Raw genomic sequence first — 21499 nt, 5'->3', positions numbered from 1 at the left:
GCGACTCACAGTGAAGAGGTCGTAAGTCCGAATCTGGCCCCGGCCTTCCTGTGTTGCGTTAGTATGTTCTCCCAGGGCTGACGTGGGGTTTCGCCAGGAGCTCTGGGTTCCTTCCACATTCGAAAAAAAATGCACAGCAGTTTAATTAATTGGTCACTTTAAATTGTCCTTAAGTGTGATTTTAAGTGTGAATGGAAATGTGGGTAAACTACATCCTGTGGGCCAGATCCGGCATGTTGGTCTTTTTAATCCGGCTCGCCAAAGATTGGTACCCAATTAAGGTTGTGAATGGGGAAAAGATGGCGCTGCTCTGCAGGCGACATAAAGGAAGGCTCCTGCTGCTGCACTCTGTTTGGTTGTATGTGCTGTGTTATGTTGTTTTATGTTATTCTGCAAACTAGGCACAACATCGACTTTGGCTGTGCTTGTAATTGTACTTCAATTTGAGCATTGGCACATCAAACTGGGGAAAAATAAGATGGGGGGGGGGGGGTACAAAGTGTTGCATGCACAAAATAAATAAATGTTTCAGAAAAAGAACTGTACACAAAATAGAACGCAATATAAATATAAGATATAGATACAAGCATATACTGTATGCAACTGCATATATAAAGCATAAGGTGGCTGTGCTATTTACAATGGTTAAAGGTTTTCACGCATGTTCATTCAGCAGCCTGACAGCAGTCGGTAGGAATGAGCGGCGGTATCTCTCCTTCTTGCAGCGTGGGTGTAACAGTCTCTGGCTGAAGGAGCTACCCAGTGCTGTCAGGGGGGGCTGGAGTGGGTGGGAGGGACTGTCCATCATAGCTTTTATCTTAGCCATCCTTCTGTTGCCCACCTCTTCCAGAGTGTCCAGGAACTCTGGACAGAACTGACCCTCCTAACCAGTCACTCCAGTCTCTTTCTGTCCCGGGCCGAGATGCTGCCTGACCAGCAGACAATGCCACTGTTTCTCATATGGATTGGATTGGATTGGATTTTATTGTCAAATGTACTGTATGTGAAACAGTCTTCCGTCTCAACAAAAAACAAGATGGCATCTTGACACACCGGCAAAGCCGGTGTGCTCTCCAGCACACCAAAATACAGTGGGATGGAGCTCTGAAACCTGCGGGTTTTTGGACTTCTTCTATCGCCGAGCGTGCAGGGAGACATTCCCGTGGAATTACAGCGGCAGCCCACACCAACGGCGAGCCATCTCAGGAGGATCAGGAAATGGGGCGGTGAAGGAGGCGTTAGGCAGTGGGTGTGGAGAGCTGTCAAAGTTCCACAGCTGCTCATCCTGTTCTGCAATCCGCGATCGCTTAGGAACAAACTGGACGAGCTGCGCACCCAGGCAGGAGCGAGCTTCGAATATCGTGAGTCTGGCTTGCTGATGTTTACCGAGACCTGGTTTCACGTGGATGTTCCGGACAATCTCATTCAAGTCGACGGGTTCACTCACACACGCTCGGATCAAAAGGACTGTTCCGGGAAAACGAGAAGGGAGGCAGACAGACAAGCAGGAGGACATGAGGGCAGTGTGGGGTGTGCACATGCCTGTAATGTCTTGTCCAATGTGTGTTGTGTATTGTATGTGGTATGTATTGCCCAATGCATGTAGCAGAACATTTCATTTGGAAACGAGAGTCCTTGGAGAAAACCCATGCAGGCCTGGGTGAACATGCAAACTCCACACAGGGAGGCTGAAGCTCGAATTAAACCCGGTACCTCTGTTACTGTGAGGTCTAGGCGCTAACCATTGGACCACCGCGCCGCCTTGCATTACAATAACGATCGATTCATAACAATGGAAGTTCCGGTACCCGGGACCCATACGCAAGCCCACAGTAGCGTCAACTCAATCAAGCCCCGCTCGATACGATGGAATACACAAATCATGACACAAGGAACGTCCTACCTGGCCGCAACACTCTCTTGTCGCTATGGTAATGTTTAAAAGTGCCTTCAAATTAAGATACAAAGTGCAGGAAATATATGACTCACTATCACCGCATATTATGCTGAATGGGGTTGGTGAGATAAATCCATATTTTAAGTAGGACTCTGAATTCTGTCTATTAAATGTAGCCTTCTTTTTCTTAAAAGTCGGAGGCTCCTCTTCTGTCTCCTGGCTGGGCCTTTTCTCTTTCTCAAAGAAACTTTCCAAAGACGTTTTTTTTTTACTTTACTCATTTTGCTAGCTCATTTTAGCGGTAACCTATCACGTGACCGAAAAGCGCGCCTTGACCTACAGTATGTCAAGAGTGATATACTGTAGACGGACGGAACAGAAAATCTGGTAATTTTTCAAAATAAAATATCTTTCAGATTCTACAATAAATTGGTAGAGAAATCTATGAACAAAATTGTATCATGTTTAAAGTTTCGGTTAATTTGGGCATGTCTGGACATACTCAGCGCAGAGGTTGTCGGCCGTTTGGGCGAAGGGCCTTTTCTTGAGTACCGTATTTTCACGACTATTCGACGCATCGTACTAATGGCCGCAGTTTTACAGTGGTAAAACATACGCCAGCTTAAACATACGGCATGCATGCGCGCACTCTAACACGTTAGCTTGAAGCATACGGTAGCATGCCAAGATATACAGATAAGCTAAAAACACGTTTTTAAAAAGGCAACGAAAGCAGAACTGAGTTCGGGTGTATTTTATTTAGCCATCGTACAATGTTCTCACGTTTATCGATCAATCATCACCCAGAAATCCATCAAAGTCCTCATCCTCTGTATCAGAAGCAGAGGACTGCACATCTCAGTTGTCAATGAATGCATCACATGCTAGTGTGAGTTGCTACGCATTGCCGAGCGGAAAGAAGGAGTACCAACAGCAAAGTCAACATTTCTCTCGTGTGAAGCTTTCCCACATTTGAAAGTAAAGAACAGAGCGAAACATGGTGGCAGCGCGTGTGTGTGTAGAAAGAATTGAACAATTGTGCAAGTACCGTAATCCATCAAAAACGCCGCGTTCCCCCTCGTTGTTGCGTATTGTGGCGTAACTCGCCAAGTGCTGCCTCTCACTCTTTGTAAAGTTGTGTTTGCCACCGATCATCCATTGTTCCCATGCCGTTTGCAACTTTACTTTGAACGCCCGGTTGATGCCAATGTCCAGCGGTTGGAGTTCTTTAGTCAAGCCTCCGGGAATAACGGCAAGCTCAGAGTTCATTTGCTTGACTTGTTTTTTTCACCGCTGCTGTGAGATGGTCACGCATGCCAAAAGCATAACCGGTGGCTTTAAGTTTTAACTGAGCTTCGTAGGCATGTCTCTTTGTCGAATTTATTTTCAGGGGTTCTTAGAAACCAAAACCGGAGTTGTTTTGCAACAATGCACATTGCCACACGCCATACAAGTGTTGGTACTGGCTTGAGGCGTCCACTTACACGCCCACCCTTCACCATTGGCGGACTAGCTTGTCTGTCCTCTCTCTCCCTCTCTCCCTCTCTCTCCCTCTCCATCCATCCATCCATCCATCATCTACCGCTTATCCGGGGCCGGGTCGCGGGGGCAACAGCTTTAGCAGGGAAGCCCAGACTTCCCTCTCCCTAGCTACTTCTTCCAGCTCTCCCCGGGGGATCCCGAGGCGTTCCCAGGCCAGCTGGGTGACGTAGTCTCTCCAGCGTGTCCTGGGTCTTCCTCGGGGTCTCCTCCCGGTGGGACATGCCCGGAACACCTCACCAGGGAGCCGCTCAGGAGGCATCCGAATCAGATGCCCAAGCCACCTCATCTGGCTCCTCTCGATGTGGAGGAGAAGCGGCTCGACTCTGAGCCCCTCCCGGATGACCGAGCTCCTCACCTTATCTCTAAGGGAGAGCCCGGACACCCTGCGGAGAAAACTCATTTCGGCCGCTTGTATCCGGGATCTCGTTCTTTCGGTCACGACCCATAGCTCGTGGCCATAGATGAGGGTTGGGACGTAGATCGACCGGTAAATTGAGAGCTTCGCCCTTTGGCTCAGCTCCTTCTTCACCACGACAGACCGATACAACGTCCGCATCACAGCAGATGCTGCACCGATCCGCCTGTCGATCTCTCGCTCCCTCCTGCCCTCACTCGTGAACAAGACCCCAAGATACTTAAACTCCTCCACTTGGGGCAAGATCTCCCCCCCGACCCGGAGGGGGCACTCCACCCTTTTCCGACTGAGGACCATGGTTTCAGATTTGGAGGTGCTGATTTTCATCCCAACCGCTTCACACTCGGCTGCGAAACGCTCCAGTGAGAGTTGTAGAGCCCCGTTTGAAGGAGCCAACAGCACCACATCATCTGCAAAAAGCAGGGATGTAATACTGAGGCCCCCAAAACGGACTCCCTCAACGCTTCGGATGCGCCTAGAAATTCTGTCCATAAAGGTTATGAACAGAATCGGCGACAAAGGGCAGCCTTGGCGGAGTCCTACCCCCACTGGAAACGATTCCGACTTACTGCCGGCAATGCGAACCAAACTCTGACATCGGTGGTATAGTGACCGAACAGCCCGTATCAGGGGGTTCGGTACCCCATACCCACGAAGCACCCCCCACAGAACTCCCCGAGGGACACGGTCAAACGCCTTCTCCAAGTCCACAAAACACATGTAGACTGGTTGGGCGAATTCCCACATACCCTCAAGGACCCTGCTAAGGGTGTAGAGCTGGTCCACTGTTCCACGGCCGGGACGAAAACCACACTGCTCCTCCTCAATCTGAGGCTCGACTTCCTGACGGACCCTCCTCTCCAGCACCCCTGAATAGACCTTACCAGGGAGGCTGAGGAGTGTGATCCCTCTGTAGTTGGAACACACCCTCCGGTCCCCCTTTTTAAAAAGAGGGACTACCACCCCGGTCTGCCAATCCAGAGGCACTCTCCCTGTTGACCACGCGATGTTGCAGAGGCGTGTCAACCAGGACAGCCCCACAACATCCAGAGCCTTGAGGAACTCCGGGCGGATCTCATCCACCCCTGGGGCCTTGCCACCGAGGAGCTTTTTAACCACATCGGTGACTTCAACCACAGAGATAGGAGAGCCCACCTCAGAGTCCTCGGGCTCTGCTTCCTCCAAGGAAGGCGTGTTGGTGGAGTTGAGGAGGTCTTCGAAGTACTCTGCCCACCGGTTCACAACGTCCCGAGTCGAAGTCAGCAGCGCCCCATCCCCACTGTACACAGTGTTAGTGGTGCACTGCTTCCCCCTCCTGAGACGTCGGAGGGTGGACCAGAATTTCCTCGAAGCCGTCCGGAAGTCGGCTTCCATGGCCTCACCGAACTCTTCCCACGCTCGGGTTTTTGCCTCGGCGACCACCGAAGCCGCGGTCCGCTTGGCCAGTCGATACCTGTCAGCTGCCTCTGGGGTCCCACAGGCCATAAAGGCTCGATAGGACTCCTTCTTCAGCTTGACGGCATCCCTTACTGCTGGTGTCCACCAGCGAGTACGGGGATTGCCGCCACGACAGGCACCAACCACCTTACGGCCACAACTCAGATTGGCCGCCTCAACAATAGAGGCACGGAACATGGTCCACTCGGGCTCAATGTCCCCCGCCTCCCCCGGAACATGGGAAAAGCTCTGTCGAAGGTGGGAGTTGAAACTCCTTCTGACAGGGGATTCCGCCAGACGCTCCCAACAAACCCTCACGATACGTTTGGGTCTGCCAGGACGGACTGGCATCTTCCCCCACCATCGGAGCCTACTCACCACCAGGTGGTGATCAGTTGACAGCTCCGCCCCTCTCTTCACCCGAGTGTCCAGAACATGCGGCCGCAAATCCGATGATACAACTACAAAGTCGATCATCGAACTGCGGCCTAGGGTGTCCTGGTGCCAAGTGCACATATGGACACCCTTATGTTTGAACAAGGTGTTCGTTATGGACAATCCGTGGCGAGCACAGAAGTCCAATAACAAAACACCACTCGAGTTCTGATCGGGGGGGCCGTTCCTCCCAATCACGCCCCTCCAAGTCTCACTGTCATTGCCCACGTGAGCATTGAAGTCCCCCAGCAGAACAAGGGAGTCCCCCGCAGGAGTACTCTCCAGCACACCCTCCAAGGACTCCAAAAAGGGTGGGTATGCTGAGCTGCTGTTTGGTGCATATGCACAAACAACAGTCAGTACCCGTCCACCCACCCGAAGGCGGAGGGAGGCAACCCTCTCGTCTACCGGTGTGAACCCCAATGTACAGGCACTGAGCCGGGGGGCAATGAGTATGCCCACACCTGCTCTGCGCCTCTCACCGTGAGCAACTCCAGAGTGGAAGAGAGTCCAACCCCTCTCGAGAGAACTGGTACCAGAACCCAAGCTGTGTGTGGAGGCAAGTCCGACTATATCCAGTCGGAAATTCTCTGCCTCACACACCAGCTCGGGCTCCTTCCCTGCCAGAGAGGTGACATTCCATGTCCCAAGAGCTAGCTTCTGCAGCCGAGGATCGGACCGCCAGGGTCCCCGTCTTTGGCTGCCGCCCAGCTCACATAGCACCCGACCCCTTTGGCCCCTCTCATGGGTGGTGAGCCCATGTGAAGGGGGACCCACGTTGCCTCTCCATATATGTATATATACACGCCCACCCTTCCCTGATTGGCCGACTTCTTTCACAGTCACTTCCGCCTTTTCTCTATATAAACAGCGTGTCGGCTGTCAGTCAGATTTTGGAACTCAGCGCATATAAAGGACGCTCCGCACCATAAGGCGTCCTCTCCATTTTGGAGAAAATTTAAGACTTTTAATGGCGCCTTATAGTCGTGAAAATACGGTAATCACGTGAAAGCAAAGGGGGCGAACAGATGGAAGAAGGCTAGAATCAATCACAAAGAATACAAACTCACTTGTATTCTTTGGCATTCGACTCAGCATGACTTAGATATTTTCTTGTTTTTTGTTTGTTGCTTTCTACCGCCTTTATTATCGATTTGTCTTACTGTTTATTGTGCATGTTAAATTGCTCCATGTACAGCACTTTGTATGCAGCGATGGCTGTTTGAAAGTGCTTTATAAATACAGTTGACTTGACTTGACAAAGTGGGAATGAAGAAATTGGGAACAAAGAGTTGTTAAATACCAAAAGACAGTTTGGGAACTGCTGTCGCGCCCAGGTGGACATTTGTCATCAGCAAAGTCTGTGACTTGTGTCTTCGGGTAGATCAGATCACTACCGAGGGCCGGGGGGTGCGGTATGCAAATCTCAGGGGCAGTGTCTTTCTTGTATTTTGCAATAAAAGTTCGAAACGGCAGAGAGGGAGCGGAGTGTGTGATCATCGGGGCAACTACCATCGTTCGCTCTCAGAGATCCCTCCCGCCGATATTGAAGACACTTTTCCCTGTGTGCCATGTCATTTCTTTATTTATTCTTTCTGTGCGACCCAGTACCAAATGACCCGCGGACCGGCCTAGGGGTTGGGACCGCTGATATAAGAGACACTTGGAGTTGGAAAGACTCAAATCTACGAGACTTTGAAAAATGAAGACTCTTTACTCTTTACCTCTAAGCTTCTCCAGCTCAGTGTGGCCTCTATGATCTGCCAGTGGATTCTCAGCTTCCTGATGGAACAACACAACAGGTGAGTCTGGGTAGAACAACATCATCAACATGCACCATTAGCAGTGGGACAAGGATAAGATAAGATTAGAAAAGGATTCATCTTTTCACTGCTCTTCTCCCTGTACACAAATGACTGCACCTCAACACACCCAGCCGTTCAGCTCATAAAGTTCGCATACGCTCTGGTGCAGCCAGCACAACCCGGAGTGAACACGCTCAAGACTGTAGAGATGATTGTGGACTTCAGGAAACATTCTTCGCCACAGGTGCCGCTCACACTATTCAACTGCCCTGTGTCAACCGTCTAGACCTTCAAGTTCTTGGTAATCACAGTCTCTCAGGACATGAAGTGGGAGGTCAACACCAACTCCATCCAGGAAAACACCCAACAGTGGATGGACTTCCCGAGGCTGCCTGTCACAGGAGGTGCTACGATGGTTCTACACACCAGTTATCGAATCAGTCCTGTGTTCCTCTATCACAATTTGGTTTGAAACCCCCACAAAATAGGACAAAATCCGACTGCAACAGACAGTAAGGACTGCGGAAAAAATCAATGGCTCTACCTACTCTCGAGGACTTTGCACACCGCAAGAACAAAGACAAGGGCACGGAAAATCCTAATGGATCCCCCGCATCCTGCCCACCACCTTTTCCAGCTACTCCCTTCAGGCAAGCGCTACCGAACTATGTGCACCAAAACCAGCAGGCGTTCAAACAGCTTTGTCCCTCTTGCCATTAATTCCCTGAACAGCCCTGCACACCCCTGTGGAACAGTTTCACCACAATGACCATTGAAGCTCCAGCTCTCTACATACTTAAACAAATATCATTGATTAATATTCCACAGCACCAGGCACTTTAAAGAGCTCTAGGACTTTCTGGAAAATTGCACACCTAATGTGGTACTACAATTGCTGCTACTAGTCACTTAAAAAAAGGGTGCAATGATTATATGCACAAATTGCACAACTGTCATAGTATTGTATTCTACCACTGATCACTTCATCTCCGCTTGATGACTCTGCACAAATTGGCTGCTACGACTTCACTTGTACTTTGACATTACGGAAAGTCTTTTGATACTTATATGTCATGTGTGGAAATTGTAAAAACTCAAAGAAAGCGACAATTTCTGTTAGAGGAATCTGTGAGCAAAATTGTATCATGTTTAAAGTTTCATTTCATTTGGGCACATCTAAACCCCCAAATGCACAAAGGTGGCCGGAGGGCTGTTGAAGTCCACAATTAGCATGTGAATGCAGGTGGGCAATCACAGGGGAGAGGGCAAAACTCGGTCACAAAAGGGGAATGAATGATTCGGGAGCAGGGGTTGAACAACAAAAGACGAGTTGAGAACACCCGTCGCGCCCAGGCGACATTGGCCATCCGCAAAGTCTGCAACATGTTAATTCGATGAAGACCAGACAGAAAAGGCGGCAAAGTACTGGTGGTTCAATGTTTAAAAACAGGTAACCAATCACTACCGATGGGCCGGACAGGGGGTGCGGTATGCAAATATCGGGGGCAGTGTTTTCCTTGTATGTTACAATAAAAGTCTGAATTGGCGGGAAGGGAGCTCGAGAGTGTGATCGAGGAGCAACTAAACCGTTGTTCGCTCTCAGAGATCCGCTCCCGCCGATATTGAAAACAATTTTCCTGTGTACAAAGTCATTTCTTTAACTTTGTCCGAAAAAATCTCTGACAATTTCTCATGTTCACACACCGAGAGATTATGTCGTTTATTTTACACCAATAATGCTCCCGCGCAAACTGAGACCCGCCGAAAGTAAGTTTCCATAGAAACAAGCAAACTAAACATGGCGGTCCTTAAAGGGACTGCAATTACTCTTTAAGGAACGCCATGTTTAGTACCCAGTTACCAAATGACCGTGAACTCTCTGACAAGCATATGAAAAAACAATGCATTCACACATTTACAGTTGGTGGTGAATTATGTATATAGAAGTCACTACACATGTTCCCTCCGTGAGTCGTCACCTTACCGTGGTGGAGGGGTTTGTGTGTCCCAATGATCCTAGAAGCTAAGTTGTCTGGGGCTTTATGCCCCTGGCAGGGTCACCCATGGCAAACAGGTTCTAGGTGAGGGGCCAGAAAAAGCACGGCTCAAAAGACCCCAATGATGATAAAAATAAATGGATCTAGGTTTCCCTTGCCCGGACGCGGGTCACCGGGGCCCCCCTCTGGAGCCAGGCCTGGAGGTGGGGCTCGTTGGCAGGCGCCTGGTGGCCGGGCTTACACCCATGGGGCCCGGCCGGGCACAGCCCGAAGAGACAACGTGGGTCCCCCTTCCCATGGGCTCACCACCCATGAGAGGGGCCAAAGGGGTCGGGTGCAATGTGAGCTGGACGGCAGCCAAAGGCGGGGACCGTGGCGGTCCGATCATCGGCTGCAGAAGCTAGCTCTTGGGACATGGAATGTCACCTCTCTGGCAGGGAAGGAGCCCGAGCTGGTGTGTGAGGCAGAGAATTTCCGACTGGATATAGTCGGACTTGCCTCCACACACAGCCTGGGTTCTGGTACCAGTTCTCTCGAGAGGGGTTGGACTCTCTTCCACTCTGGAGTTGCTCACGGTGAGAGGCGCAGAGCAGGTGTGGGCATACTCATTGCCCCCCGGCTCAGTGCCTGTACATTGGGGTTCACACCGGTAGACGAGAGGGTTGCCTCCCTCCGCCTTCGGATGGGTGGACGGGTCCTGACTGTTGTTTGTGCATATGCACCAAACAGCAGCTCAGCATACCCACCCTTTTTGGAGTCCTTGGAGGGTGTGCTGGAGAGTACTCCTGCTGGGGACTCCATTGTTCTGCTGGGGGACTTCAATGCTCACGTGGGCAATGACAGTTATACCTGGAGGGGCGTGATTGGGAGGAACGCCCCCCCCCCCCCGATCAGAACCCGAGTGGTGTTTTGTTATTGGACTTCTGTGCTCGTCACGGATTGTCCATAACGAACACCTTGTTCAAACATAAGGGTGTCCATATGTGCACTTGGCACCAGGACACCCTAGGCCGCAGTTCGATGATCGACTTTGTAGTTGTATCATCGGATTTGCGGCCGCATGTTCTAGACACTCGGGTGAAGAGAGGGGCGGAGCTGTCAACTGATCACCACCTGGTGGTGAGTAGGCTCCGATGGTGGGGGAAGATGCAGGTCCGTCCTGGCAGACCCAAACGTATAGTGAGGGTTTGTTGGGAGCGTCTGGCGGAATCCCCTGTCAGAAGGAGTTTCAACTCCCACCTCCGACAGAGCTTTTCCCATGTTCCGGTGGAGACGGGGGACATTGAGTCCGAGTGGACCATGTTCCGTGCCTCTATTGTTGAGGCGGCCAATCTGAGTTGTGGCCGTAAGGTGGTTGGTGCCTGTCGTGGCGGCAATCCCCGTACTCGCTGGGGGACACCAGCAGTAAGGGATGCCGTCAAGCTGAAGAAGGAGTCCTATCGAGCCTTTATGGCCTGTGGGACCCCAGAGGCAGCTGACGGGTATCGACTGGCCAAGCGGACCGCGGCTTCGGTGGTCGCCGAGGCAAAAACCCGAGCGTGGGAAGAGTTCGGTGAGGCCATGGAAGCCGACTTCCGGACGGCTTCGAGGAAATTCTGGTCCACCATCCGACGTCTCAGGAGGGGGAAGCAGTGCACCACTAACACTGTGTACAGTGGGGATGGTCCGCTGCTGACTTCGACTCGGGACGTTGTGAACCGGTGGGCAGAGTACTTCGAAGACCTCCTCAACTCCACCAACACGCCTTCCTTGGATGAAGCAGAGCCTGGGGACTCTGAGGTGGGCTCTCCTATCTCTGTGGTTGAAGTCACAGATGTGGTTAAAAAGCTCCTCGGTGGCAAGGCCCCAGGGGTGGTTGAGATCCGCCCGGAGTTCCTCAAGGCTCTGGATGTTGTGGGGCTGTCCTGGTTGACACGCCTCTGCAACATCGCATGGTCAACAGTGAGAGTGCCTCTGGAGTCCTAACCCTTAGCAGGGTCCTTGAGGGTATGTGGGAATTCGCCCAACCAGTCTACATGTGTTTTGTGGACTTGGAGAAGGCGTTTGACCGTGTCCCTCGGGGAGTTCTGTGGGGGGTGCTTCGTGGGTATGGGGTACCGAACCCCCTGATACGGGCTGTTCGGTCACTATACCACCGATGTCAGAGTTTGGTTCGCATTGCCGGCAGTAAGTCGGAATCGTTTCCAGTGGGGGTAGGACTCCGCCAAGGCTGCCCTTTGTCGCCGATTCTGTTCATAACCTTTATGGACAGAATTTCTAGGCGCAGCCGAAGCGTTGAGGGGGTCCGTTTTGGGGGCCTCAGTATTACATCCCTGCTTTTTGCAGATGATGTGGTGCTGTTGGCTCCTTCAAACGGGGCTCTCCAACTCTCACTGGAGCGTTTCGCAGCCGAGTGTGAAGCGGTTGGGATGAAAATCAGCACCTCCAAATCTGAAACCATGGTGCTCAGTCGGAAAAGGGTGGAGTGCCCCCTCCGGGTCGGGGAGGAGATCTTACCCCGAGTGGAGGAGTTCAAGTATCTTGGGGTCTTGTTTACGAGTGGGGGTAGGAGGGAGCGGGAGATCGACAGGCGGATCGGTGCAGCGTCTGCTGTGATGCGGACGTTGTATCGGTCTGTCGTGGTGAAGAAGGAGCTGAGCCAAAGGGCGAAGCTCTCAATTTACCGGTCGATCTACGTCCCAACCCTCACCTATGGTCACAAGCTATGGGTCATGACCGAAAGAACGAGATCCTGGATACAAGCGGCTGAAATGAGTTTTCTCCGCAGGGTGTCCGGGCTCTCCCTTAGAGATAAGGTGAGAAGCTAAGTCATCCGGGAGGGGCTCAGAGTCGAGCCGCTTCTCCTCCACAGCGAGAGGAGCCAGATGAGGTGGCTTGGGCATCTGATTCGGATGCCTCCTGAGCGCCTCCCCGGTGAGGTGTTCCGGTCATGTCCCACCGGGAGGAGACCCCGAGGAAGACCCAGGACACGCTGGAGAGACTATGTCACCCAGCTTGCCTGGGAACGACTCGGGATCCCCCGGGGAGAGCTGGAAGAAGTAGCTAGGGAGAGGGAAGTCTGGGCTTCCCTGCTAAAGCTGTTGCCCCCGCGACCCGGCCCCGGATAAGCGGTAGATGATGGATGGATGGATGGATACACATGTCTTATTTATTGTAGTTGCTTGTTATTGCAATAGTAGGGTAGCCTTTACTACCGGAGACAAATTCCTACATGTTTGGCCAATAAAGATGATTCTGATTCTAAATCTAAATCTGTGCTCTGCGATTGGCCGGCAATCAGTTCTGTACCCCACATACTGCCCGGGGACAGCTGGGATAGGCTTCAGCGTGCCTGCACCCTTGTGAGCAAAAGCGGATCAGAAAATGGATGAATGGATGGATGGATGAGCTTTAATTTGTGTGAGGGCCGAAGCCTGCACATATGTACACTGTAAATTTCCCCAGTGTGGGACGAATAAAGGATATCTTATCTTATGTTCTTCCATACCATTAACTGTATGATTATGATTATATTGAATTCCTCAGAGTTTTTTTGATGGGCTATTTCCTTCCATATTTTTTGACAAATTCTCCCCCTTTCAACTTCATCATTTTCCAATAATTCACAACAGGTTTCCTTTCATTTTTCTCATTCTCATGAACATGTGATATGAATCATTCTTGGAAAAGGAGAAAAACGTATTTGTTGTATAGGATGAGAACTTTCTAAATTCGATCGCCGCTGTACAGTGGGACTGCACTCACACGCCAAACGCCATCATTGCAAAGAGGGTCACTTTAATGCAGGAAGCAGCAATCAACAAATGTTTTACTACCACCCTCTACTGGATGCATGGATTAACTGTAATGCATATCCGCGATCAAAACAGCTCATCTTATTTTCAAAAAAGCATTCTTGAAACATTATTTCTCTCAATCGTTCCATAAAACTAGTCTAGCAAAATCAACAAACACAACTAATCAACAAAATGTTTCCCATTTAAGTGGGTTAACAGAATGTAACATGCACCATATTAACTTGAACACTTGTTACTTGTACAAAAACAATGCATTAAATCGCTACAGAATTATCCAGGGGTTCGATTTTAGTTCTGGCATCATTTTTACAGAGACCTATTGTAGAAGTGCCAATGTTCAATCCAATCAAGTGTTCGTCCTTTCAAGGGTGGGAAAGGAAAACGGGTAAAAGTTAAACATGAAGAAACAATTTGGATAATGTGGGTTACACAAACCCAATTCCAATGAAGTTGGGACGTTGTGTGAAACATAAATAAAAACAGAATACAATGTTTGCAAATCATGTTCAACCTATATTTAATGGAATACGTTATACATAGTTTTTAATGTCAACGTGTAAGAGACTGGACTGGTTCAGAATTGTGGCCATGTCGATGTTAAAAGAATGATTCTTTTGCTGTGTGTTCACAAACACCCATACAGACTTTATTTTCTGGTTTCTTCACTGGATTTTCTGTTTTGGGACATTTGGTTGATTTTCCTACTGCCGATGAAGGTATCAAAAATATACATTTTTCAGAGGGGTCACTGCCCCGAATGCTCCGACCACCACAGGCACGACTGTCACTTTTACCTTCCAGGCTTTTTTCTCGAGTTTCTCGTGTTCCTTCTTTCAAATGTTTCCATCACTTGGGACCGCTACATCCACTACAACGGCTTTCCTCTGCCCTTCATCTATGATCACGATATCTGGTTGGTTCACCATTACCATCTTGTCAGTCTGGATCTGGAAGTCCCACAGGATTTTCGCTCCGTCATTCTCAACCACCTTCGGAGGTGTTTCCCATTTTGGCCTTGGGGTTTCCAGTCCATATTCCGCACAGATGTTTCGGTAGACTATGCCAGCCACCTGGTTATGGCGTTCCATGTAGGCTTTCCCTGCCAGCATCTTACACCCTGCAGGTATGTGTTGGATCGTCTCAGGTGCCTCTTTGCACAACCTGCACCTTGGGTCTTGTCTGGTGTGGTATATCTGGGCCTCAATGGCTCTGGTGCTTAGGGCCTGCTCCTGAGCAGCCAGGATGAGTGCCTCTGTGCTATGCCTCAGGCCAGCCCTCTCTCGCCACTGATAGGACTTCTTGAGATCAGCCACTTCGGTTATGGTCCGGTGGTACTTCCCGTGTAGGGGCTTGTCCTCCCATGATGGTCCCTCTTCCAGCTCCGCATCCTCTGTTCCCCATTGTCTGAGACATTCTCTGAGTATGTCATCCTTTGGAGCCTTCTCCTTGATGTAATCTTGCTTGGATGTTCATCCTGGACAGTGGCTCTCACACTTACCATTCCCCGGCCTCCTTCCTTTCGGCTTGCGTACAGTCTCAGGGTGCTGGATTTGGGATGGAACCCTCCATGCATGGTTAGGATCTTTCGGGTCTTAACGTCCGTGGTCTGAATCTCTTCCTTTGGCCACCTTATTATTCACTGGCAGGGCATAGCTGTTTATTGCCCAGGTCTTATTCTTGCCATTGAGCTGGCTTCTTAGGACTTGCCTCACTTGCTGGAGGTATTTGGCTGTAGCAGTTTTTCTTGTTGCCAGTTCGAGGTTGCTATTGGCTTGTGGTATACCGAGGTACTTGTAGCTGTCCTCAATGTCTGCTATTGTTCCTTCAGGGAGTGATACCCCTTCAGTGCGGACTACCTTTCCTCTCTTAGTCACCATTCGACGACATTTCTCAAGCCCGAATGACATCCCGATGTCGCTGCTGTAGATCCTGGTTGTGTGGATCAGGGAATCTATGTCCCTTTCCCTCTTAGCATACAGCTTTATGTCATCCATGTAGAGGAGGTGACTGATTGTAGCTCAATTTCTGAGGCGGTATCCATAGCCTGTCTTGGTGATTACTAGGCTTAGGGGGTTCAGTCCTATGCAGAACAGCAGTGGGGAGAGTGCATCACCTTGGTATATGCCACATTTGATGGACACTTGGGTAAGTGGCTTGCCATTGGCTTCAAGTGTGGTTTTCCACATCCTCATCGAGTTTGCAATGAAGGCTCTTAGGTCCTGTTCACCTTATACAACTCCAAGCATTCAGTGATCCATGTATGTGGCATTGAGTCATAGGCTTTCTTGTAATCAATCCAGGTTGTGCACAGGTTAATACGTCGGGACCTGCAGTCTTGTGCGACTGTTCTGTCAACCAGGAGCTGATGTTTGGCTCCTCTGGTATCTCTACCAACGTCCTTCTGTGCTTCGTTCATGTATTGATCCATGTGTCCACTTATCTTAGCCGCAATGATGCCTGACATGAGCTTCCATGTTGTGGAGAGACAGGTTATTGGCCGATAGTTGGATGGGACTGCACCCTTCGAGGGATCCTTTATGATCAGGATCGTTCGCCTTCGGTTAGCCATTCTGGGTGAGTCTCATCCCTCAGCAGCTGGTTCATTTGTACTGCTAGGCGCTCATGGAGTGCTATGAGTTTCTTTAGCCAGTAGGTATGGGCCATGGTGCTGTCCAGTTCTTCATATCTGAGACTCTTTCCTGTATGTCTGCCACTGTTATGGTAACTGGGTTCTGTTCGGGGAGGTTGCTGTGCTCCTCTCTCAGGGTCACCAGCCATTGTGCACTGCTGTTATGTGCAACCTCCTTCTCCCATATGCCTTTCCAGTACCTTTCAGTTTCCAGTCTTGGTGGGTCAGCTATTTTGTTAAGACCCTGCCACTGAGCGTACACTTTCGCAGGTTGTGTTGCGAACAGCCTGTTTATTCGTCTGGCCTCATTCTCTTTCGTGTACCGCTTTAGGCGACTGGACAAGGCTTGGAGCCTTTGTTTGTCAGTTTCGAGTGCTTCATGTATGGTCATCTGGATGTACCTCTCAGGTATCGGCCTTTTCATCACACCTCTCTGGGCCTCCGTCAATTGACTCACATCTTTCCGGGCCGCCTTGATCTTAGCCTCCAACCGTCTTTTCCATGCTGGGTAACGTATCTCATGGCTTACATGGTTGCTCTTATAGCCAAGAGTCTCTAGGATCACTGATGCTGAAGCGTATATCAGCTCATTGGTTTCCGTGATCGTTACGGTACGGATCGCCCTCGGTGGTGCATTCACACTTTCCATGAGACTTTCAGGTGGTACTTCACATAGCCGTTGTAATCGGTAGCTAGGTTGCCCAGCTTTCATTCTCGCCATGATCTTCACTTTCAGGTCAGTTGCTGCCTCGCTCAGCATTTCATTCATTGGGGGTGGCCTCCCACTCTCATCATCTGCATTCATTGGGGCTTGCCTCCCAATCTCTGGTATGACCTCTTCTTCTGATCTGGTAGCCTGGGGCCCTTCACCATGGAACCTGCGTTGTACATCAATCTCAAGTTGTGACAGCAGTTGCCGTTTGTGGATGTTGGAACACTGAGCTACTAGTTGTTTCGTTGTCAACCGTGACTGTGGGTTTCGAAGTAACCATTTTGCCCACATTCTCTGCATGTAGCCCCTCTGACTAGGGTTGCTTGAGTAGTAGCATTGCAACAGAGCCATGTTATCGCATCTCGCCCATTTCCGCTTTGTTCCAGTAGCCCATTTTTCATCAAGGTGCTCTGGTTCCCCAGCACCTGACGCAAATCTTGTTTGGCCGGGCGACGTCTGAGCCGGCATGTCATTTGTTTTATTGTCTCTCATCATTGTATGAGGTAGGCATTAGCGTGAAGGATCTTGCCCAAGGACTCACACTGGATGGTGTTATGTGCTCATTTTTGCCCCAAGCGGGATTCGAACCGGATGCTAGTCTGTCAAAGAGGGGAAGCTCAATTCTGGAAAACATCATAAAATGTGTCCGTTTATTTATACATGGATTCTACTTTCTGTTCCTTTTCAAGAAAATCATTTGTGACCCTCTCATACCAACAAGGCATCTTTTCCAGCGACTTAACTAGTGTCCTACAACTACAGCAACTACAATAAAACCCAACAGAAATAAAAGATTAATTTGTTGCTAGTCGTTTTCAACAAAGAGAGTGTCGCTCAGATGATTAGAAGTCTCCAGTTCAACTCAGAACAGAATGAGAATTGAAAAATGCTCCCACGGATGCCTACACCAAAAGATCGGTGATTGGCTCATTTCGCTGTCAATCAAAAAGAGATTCAGCCTCAGACAGATCATCCAATCATCATGCAGAAAAGCTCGGCGTCCGGGCCAGCCCATAAACGTCCACTGTCCATAGACTCCCAGAGACGCTGAGTGTCCGATGGGCGGGACAAAACTAGCATTTATCCAATGACTCGTCTCGTTTCAATGCATTGGGACAACCAACACTGAACTCTCCAGACACCGCATCGCACATGCATTAGTTGAGGCGCTTTCATTTTGAACGAGGCCAAGGCCGCTCGCCGGCGGCGGATCATCGTAATGCACACTAAAAATGTTTTATAATTTCTTGGCTATCGAGCAACTATAAATTTACCCAGAGAGAATAATAACTCTCTTAGAATAGCGTCAAGAAGCGTTCTGAAGTTGAGATAGAAAATCAAGGCAATTGTAACTACATCACTGACTTCACCTGATATTTAAAAAATCATTAAAAAAGGAATCTTAGTTATTCCACAAACAGTGGTTGCGGGATATCGCAACCGCTGGTGGGGTTCTAGATCAATTTCACTGAGGGGGCCTGGCTGAGGCCAGGGGTGTCATGATTCGGTTTAGGGACCAACAGGTGGCACTGTAGGGCTCCCCCGGCAGCTGCACACCTGTTGGTCATTTGGTAATTAGTTGTATAAAAGGACTCCTGCCCAACCACTGGACCCAACCCACGCCACATATTCAGCTTCGAACTACGACAACAGCTAAGCTAGCCTAGCCGATGTAATGATGGTCAGCAGACAAGGTTGACGTTTTATGTGACTTTTAATCACAACGTGGCAGAGTCATCAAACATGCGATGTGCTCACTCACTCACTGCTCACTTTCTGGAACTCCCCCTTATAGGCGGGACCTCTCAATCAACTGGAGTATGACGTACAGTACAAACGTTCATAAAGCACTTCTCATAGCCTATTATCTGACAGCCGACATGACGCTCGAAGTCAGATGAACACATTTTTTTCTGATAATCAGTGTGTTTTCCGTATTGCCCAAACATATACTGTATTTTTATTCGAGCGAGGGTGAGGTCTGGCTTGTTTCGGCAATTGGCATCGTGTCGCCAGACGCACTTCCTTAGATACACTGTGCGGGCTTTTGCTGCGTCAACGCCCCCTGCACTGAGTCGACGCCCCCTGGACTAAGTGGCGCAGCCTGCACTGTGCCAAGCAGCCGATGCAGTATAAACCGCACCGATGCAGTTCACGTGTCAATTAGCAGCCTGGATGTGTCAACGCAGCCGATGTGTCAATTATAAGCCTGGACTGTGCCACGTCCACGCCCACGCCCACGTTAGGCCGAGCCCCTATTCACGTCCGGCTGTTCCATGTCCCCCGATACGTCGAGCTCCGTCCACGTCAGGCCACGCCTAGCCAAAAGGATTGCCGTCGCTTTTGTTCCTGTTTTGCGGCGAGGCAAGGATCGCCGTCGCTTTTAGTTCCTGTTCCCCGGCGAGGCAAGCTTTTGGACAACTTGGGACGTCCTTTGAGGGAGGGGTACTTTCATGATTTGGTTTAGGGACCAACAGGTGGCACTGTAGGGCTCCCCCGGCAGTTGCACATCTGTTGGTCATTTGTTAATTAGTTGTATAAAAGGACTCCTGCCCAAACACTCGGTGTTGGGTCATTGTTGCTTCTTGCTACTGTCATGTTTGTTGCAATCAGGTTTGTTTCAGTCATGTTTTGGTTGCTGTTATGTTTTATCTTCAGTCATGATTTTTGTTTGCTACTTTGTTTGTTTAGGATTTAGTTTTGTGTTTTATAAGATATCCTTTATTTGTCCCACACTGGAAATTTACAATACATCAATCAATCAATACAATATCAATACACTTCTTCAAATACACCCTGCTCCTCTCTCCTGCCTGCTTTTTGGGGTCCACCACCACCTTGCTACATGACAAGGAGGTTTGAGAAAGAGGCACATTCAACCCAGGGCAAAAAAGACAAAGTTTCAAAATCTTAATTGACTTTTTATATTATCAAACTTTTAAACCTTTGCAGACATAACATTACGGTGAGGTGAAAAAAATGTATAATCACAGTAGTGCTGATAAAAGATTCATATCAGTGCAGATTTTGTGGAACAGTCTTAAGTTGCCCTTCTATTACAGCAATTGCATCCTGCGATTTTGGTGATTTCTGGCAACCTGATCAGGAAGTGATTTAGAGATTCAGTGCTTTTGACCTCGTAGAGTCGAAAGCACTCGATCTGAGCCTTGAGTTTAGGACCTAGACTCAATGCTAAATACAGCAAGATTGCTTAATCTATCACTATTCATAGTGGGCCTGAGGTATGATTACATACATTTCAAATATCCCCACCAAAAAAACAATAGAAACCAATGTGCACCATTGCGTTCATGTTTTTCGACACTCGGCGTTCATTTGAATCCTGTCACACTCGACTCACTGTATCTGCGTTAAATATTTACTCCGGAACGCTATATCCGCTTTCGAATCGATAATTGTATTTAATATGGAGGTGTAGTGGGGCCTGCATGTTAGAGGGAACGCATGGAAATTAAATTATTGTTGCAATGCATTGAGAGAATGCTCGTAAATAGCTGTAGTAAGCAAAGTTAAACGTTTCTCTTTATTTGCTTTGCTCTCAACCTGCTCTTCAGCTCTCTCACCACCATCTGGCTCCGTCTCAGGTCTGAATCCTTCTTAAAATAAATTCGTTTCTTTTTCATGTAGAAAATTTTTACTCTTCATTTTTAACAGTGAAGATGAATTACACGCAACCCTTCTGTTGCATGCTTGCTTGGTTTGTGTTGTGGTCTTACCTTAACAATATAATAATGCTTCTCTGGGGGCTAATTCTCATCTGTCTTTTTCAGTGGTGCAGCGCACTAAAAGGTCAGACTAGAATGTTAAGCCATGCACCGACTCTACGTTCTGACCAGGGGCCGCAGGGGGGTCCAGAATCAGTGCTACAGGGGCACTGGCCCATGTTGGCCCCTTCCCAGAACCGCCACAGGCAACCACACTAGGTTTTTCGACACACTAGGGCAGTGTTTTTCAAAATTTTTTTGATCCAAGGCACACTTCTCTCATTGCAAAAATCTTGCAGCACACCACTAGCTGAAAATATGGGAAAAAAGGTTATTTTAACAATTAAACATGTTATATTGTTACCATAACAAATTTTTAACATTGAAGACTGACATTATAACAGCTTGAATTGGAATCGAATAAACACAAAAAAAAGTGTTTTATATTCTTTCATTTGTATAGTTTTTTAATTTTTTCACCGTCGTCCTGCATTCATGCGTCACAACTTCGCTTGTCTTTCATCTTAACACAAGGCAATTGGCTAGCTGTTGCTGCTCCCTAGCAGTATTACTACATGATTACTTTGCCAGGCAAGAGACCGCACAGGCATACAAAATGGATATTTTCCCGCGGCACACCTGATTACGTCTGTGCCGCGGCACAGGGTTTGAAAAACACTGCACTAGGGAACCCCAGCTATCCACCCACAGTACTGGCATTCAGATCTGATGTTCCATTTCAAAATAAAAGGCCTTTGAAATGTGAGATTTTGACCTTGCCTGTTTAATTTAAAAATTGTTAAAAATGAATTTAAGTTATACTTCAACCAGACCAGGTCTAAGACATACCAGGGCACGCCACGTATCCAACTAGTCTTTTTTTTCTCCATTTAGATCTAATGTTGCATTTCAAAACAAAAGGCTTCTGAAAAATGCCATTTTTACCTTTTCGCCTGATTTAAAAAAATAATTAAAAATTAATTTTTGTTATCCCGGAAATAGACCAGGTCTGGGGAACACGAGGCAACCTCAGGTATCCAATAATACTTTCATTATTATAATCTCCTGAGATTGATGGAAAACAAAAACTGGATTTTTAAAAATCAGG

General features: G+C 48.8%; 1 protein-coding gene across 1 annotated transcript; it reads right to left on the bottom strand.

Moving 5' to 3' along the window:
• Positions 1-15815: 15815 nt before the first annotated feature.
• On the bottom strand, positions 15816-20393 carry LOC127607108 (uncharacterized). The gene is made up of 2 exons (XM_052075204.1): positions 19446-20393; positions 15816-19385 (listed from the first exon to the last, which is right to left on the bottom strand). Exon 2 carries the CDS (start codon positions 17159-17161, stop codon positions 15968-15970), a length of 1194 nt encoding a protein of 397 aa, XP_051931164.1. The 5' UTR covers positions 17162-19385; positions 19446-20393; the 3' UTR covers positions 15816-15967.
• Between the last annotated feature and the right edge of the window lie 1106 nt (positions 20394-21499).

Source organism: Hippocampus zosterae, chromosome 9 (genome assembly GCF_025434085.1).
Source record: "Hippocampus zosterae strain Florida chromosome 9, ASM2543408v3, whole genome shotgun sequence".
In the NCBI taxonomy this organism is placed as follows: Eukaryota; Metazoa; Chordata; class Actinopteri; order Syngnathiformes; family Syngnathidae; genus Hippocampus; species Hippocampus zosterae.
The sequence above is the reverse complement of the archived record's forward strand: the minus strand, read 5'-3'. Positions and strand labels throughout refer to the sequence as shown.

Excerpts from the sequence above, each read along its gene's own strand:
- LOC127607108 (XM_052075204.1), bottom strand. The coding sequence starts at position 17,161 with ATGATGAGAGACAATAAAACAAATGACATGCCGGCTCAGACGTCGCCC.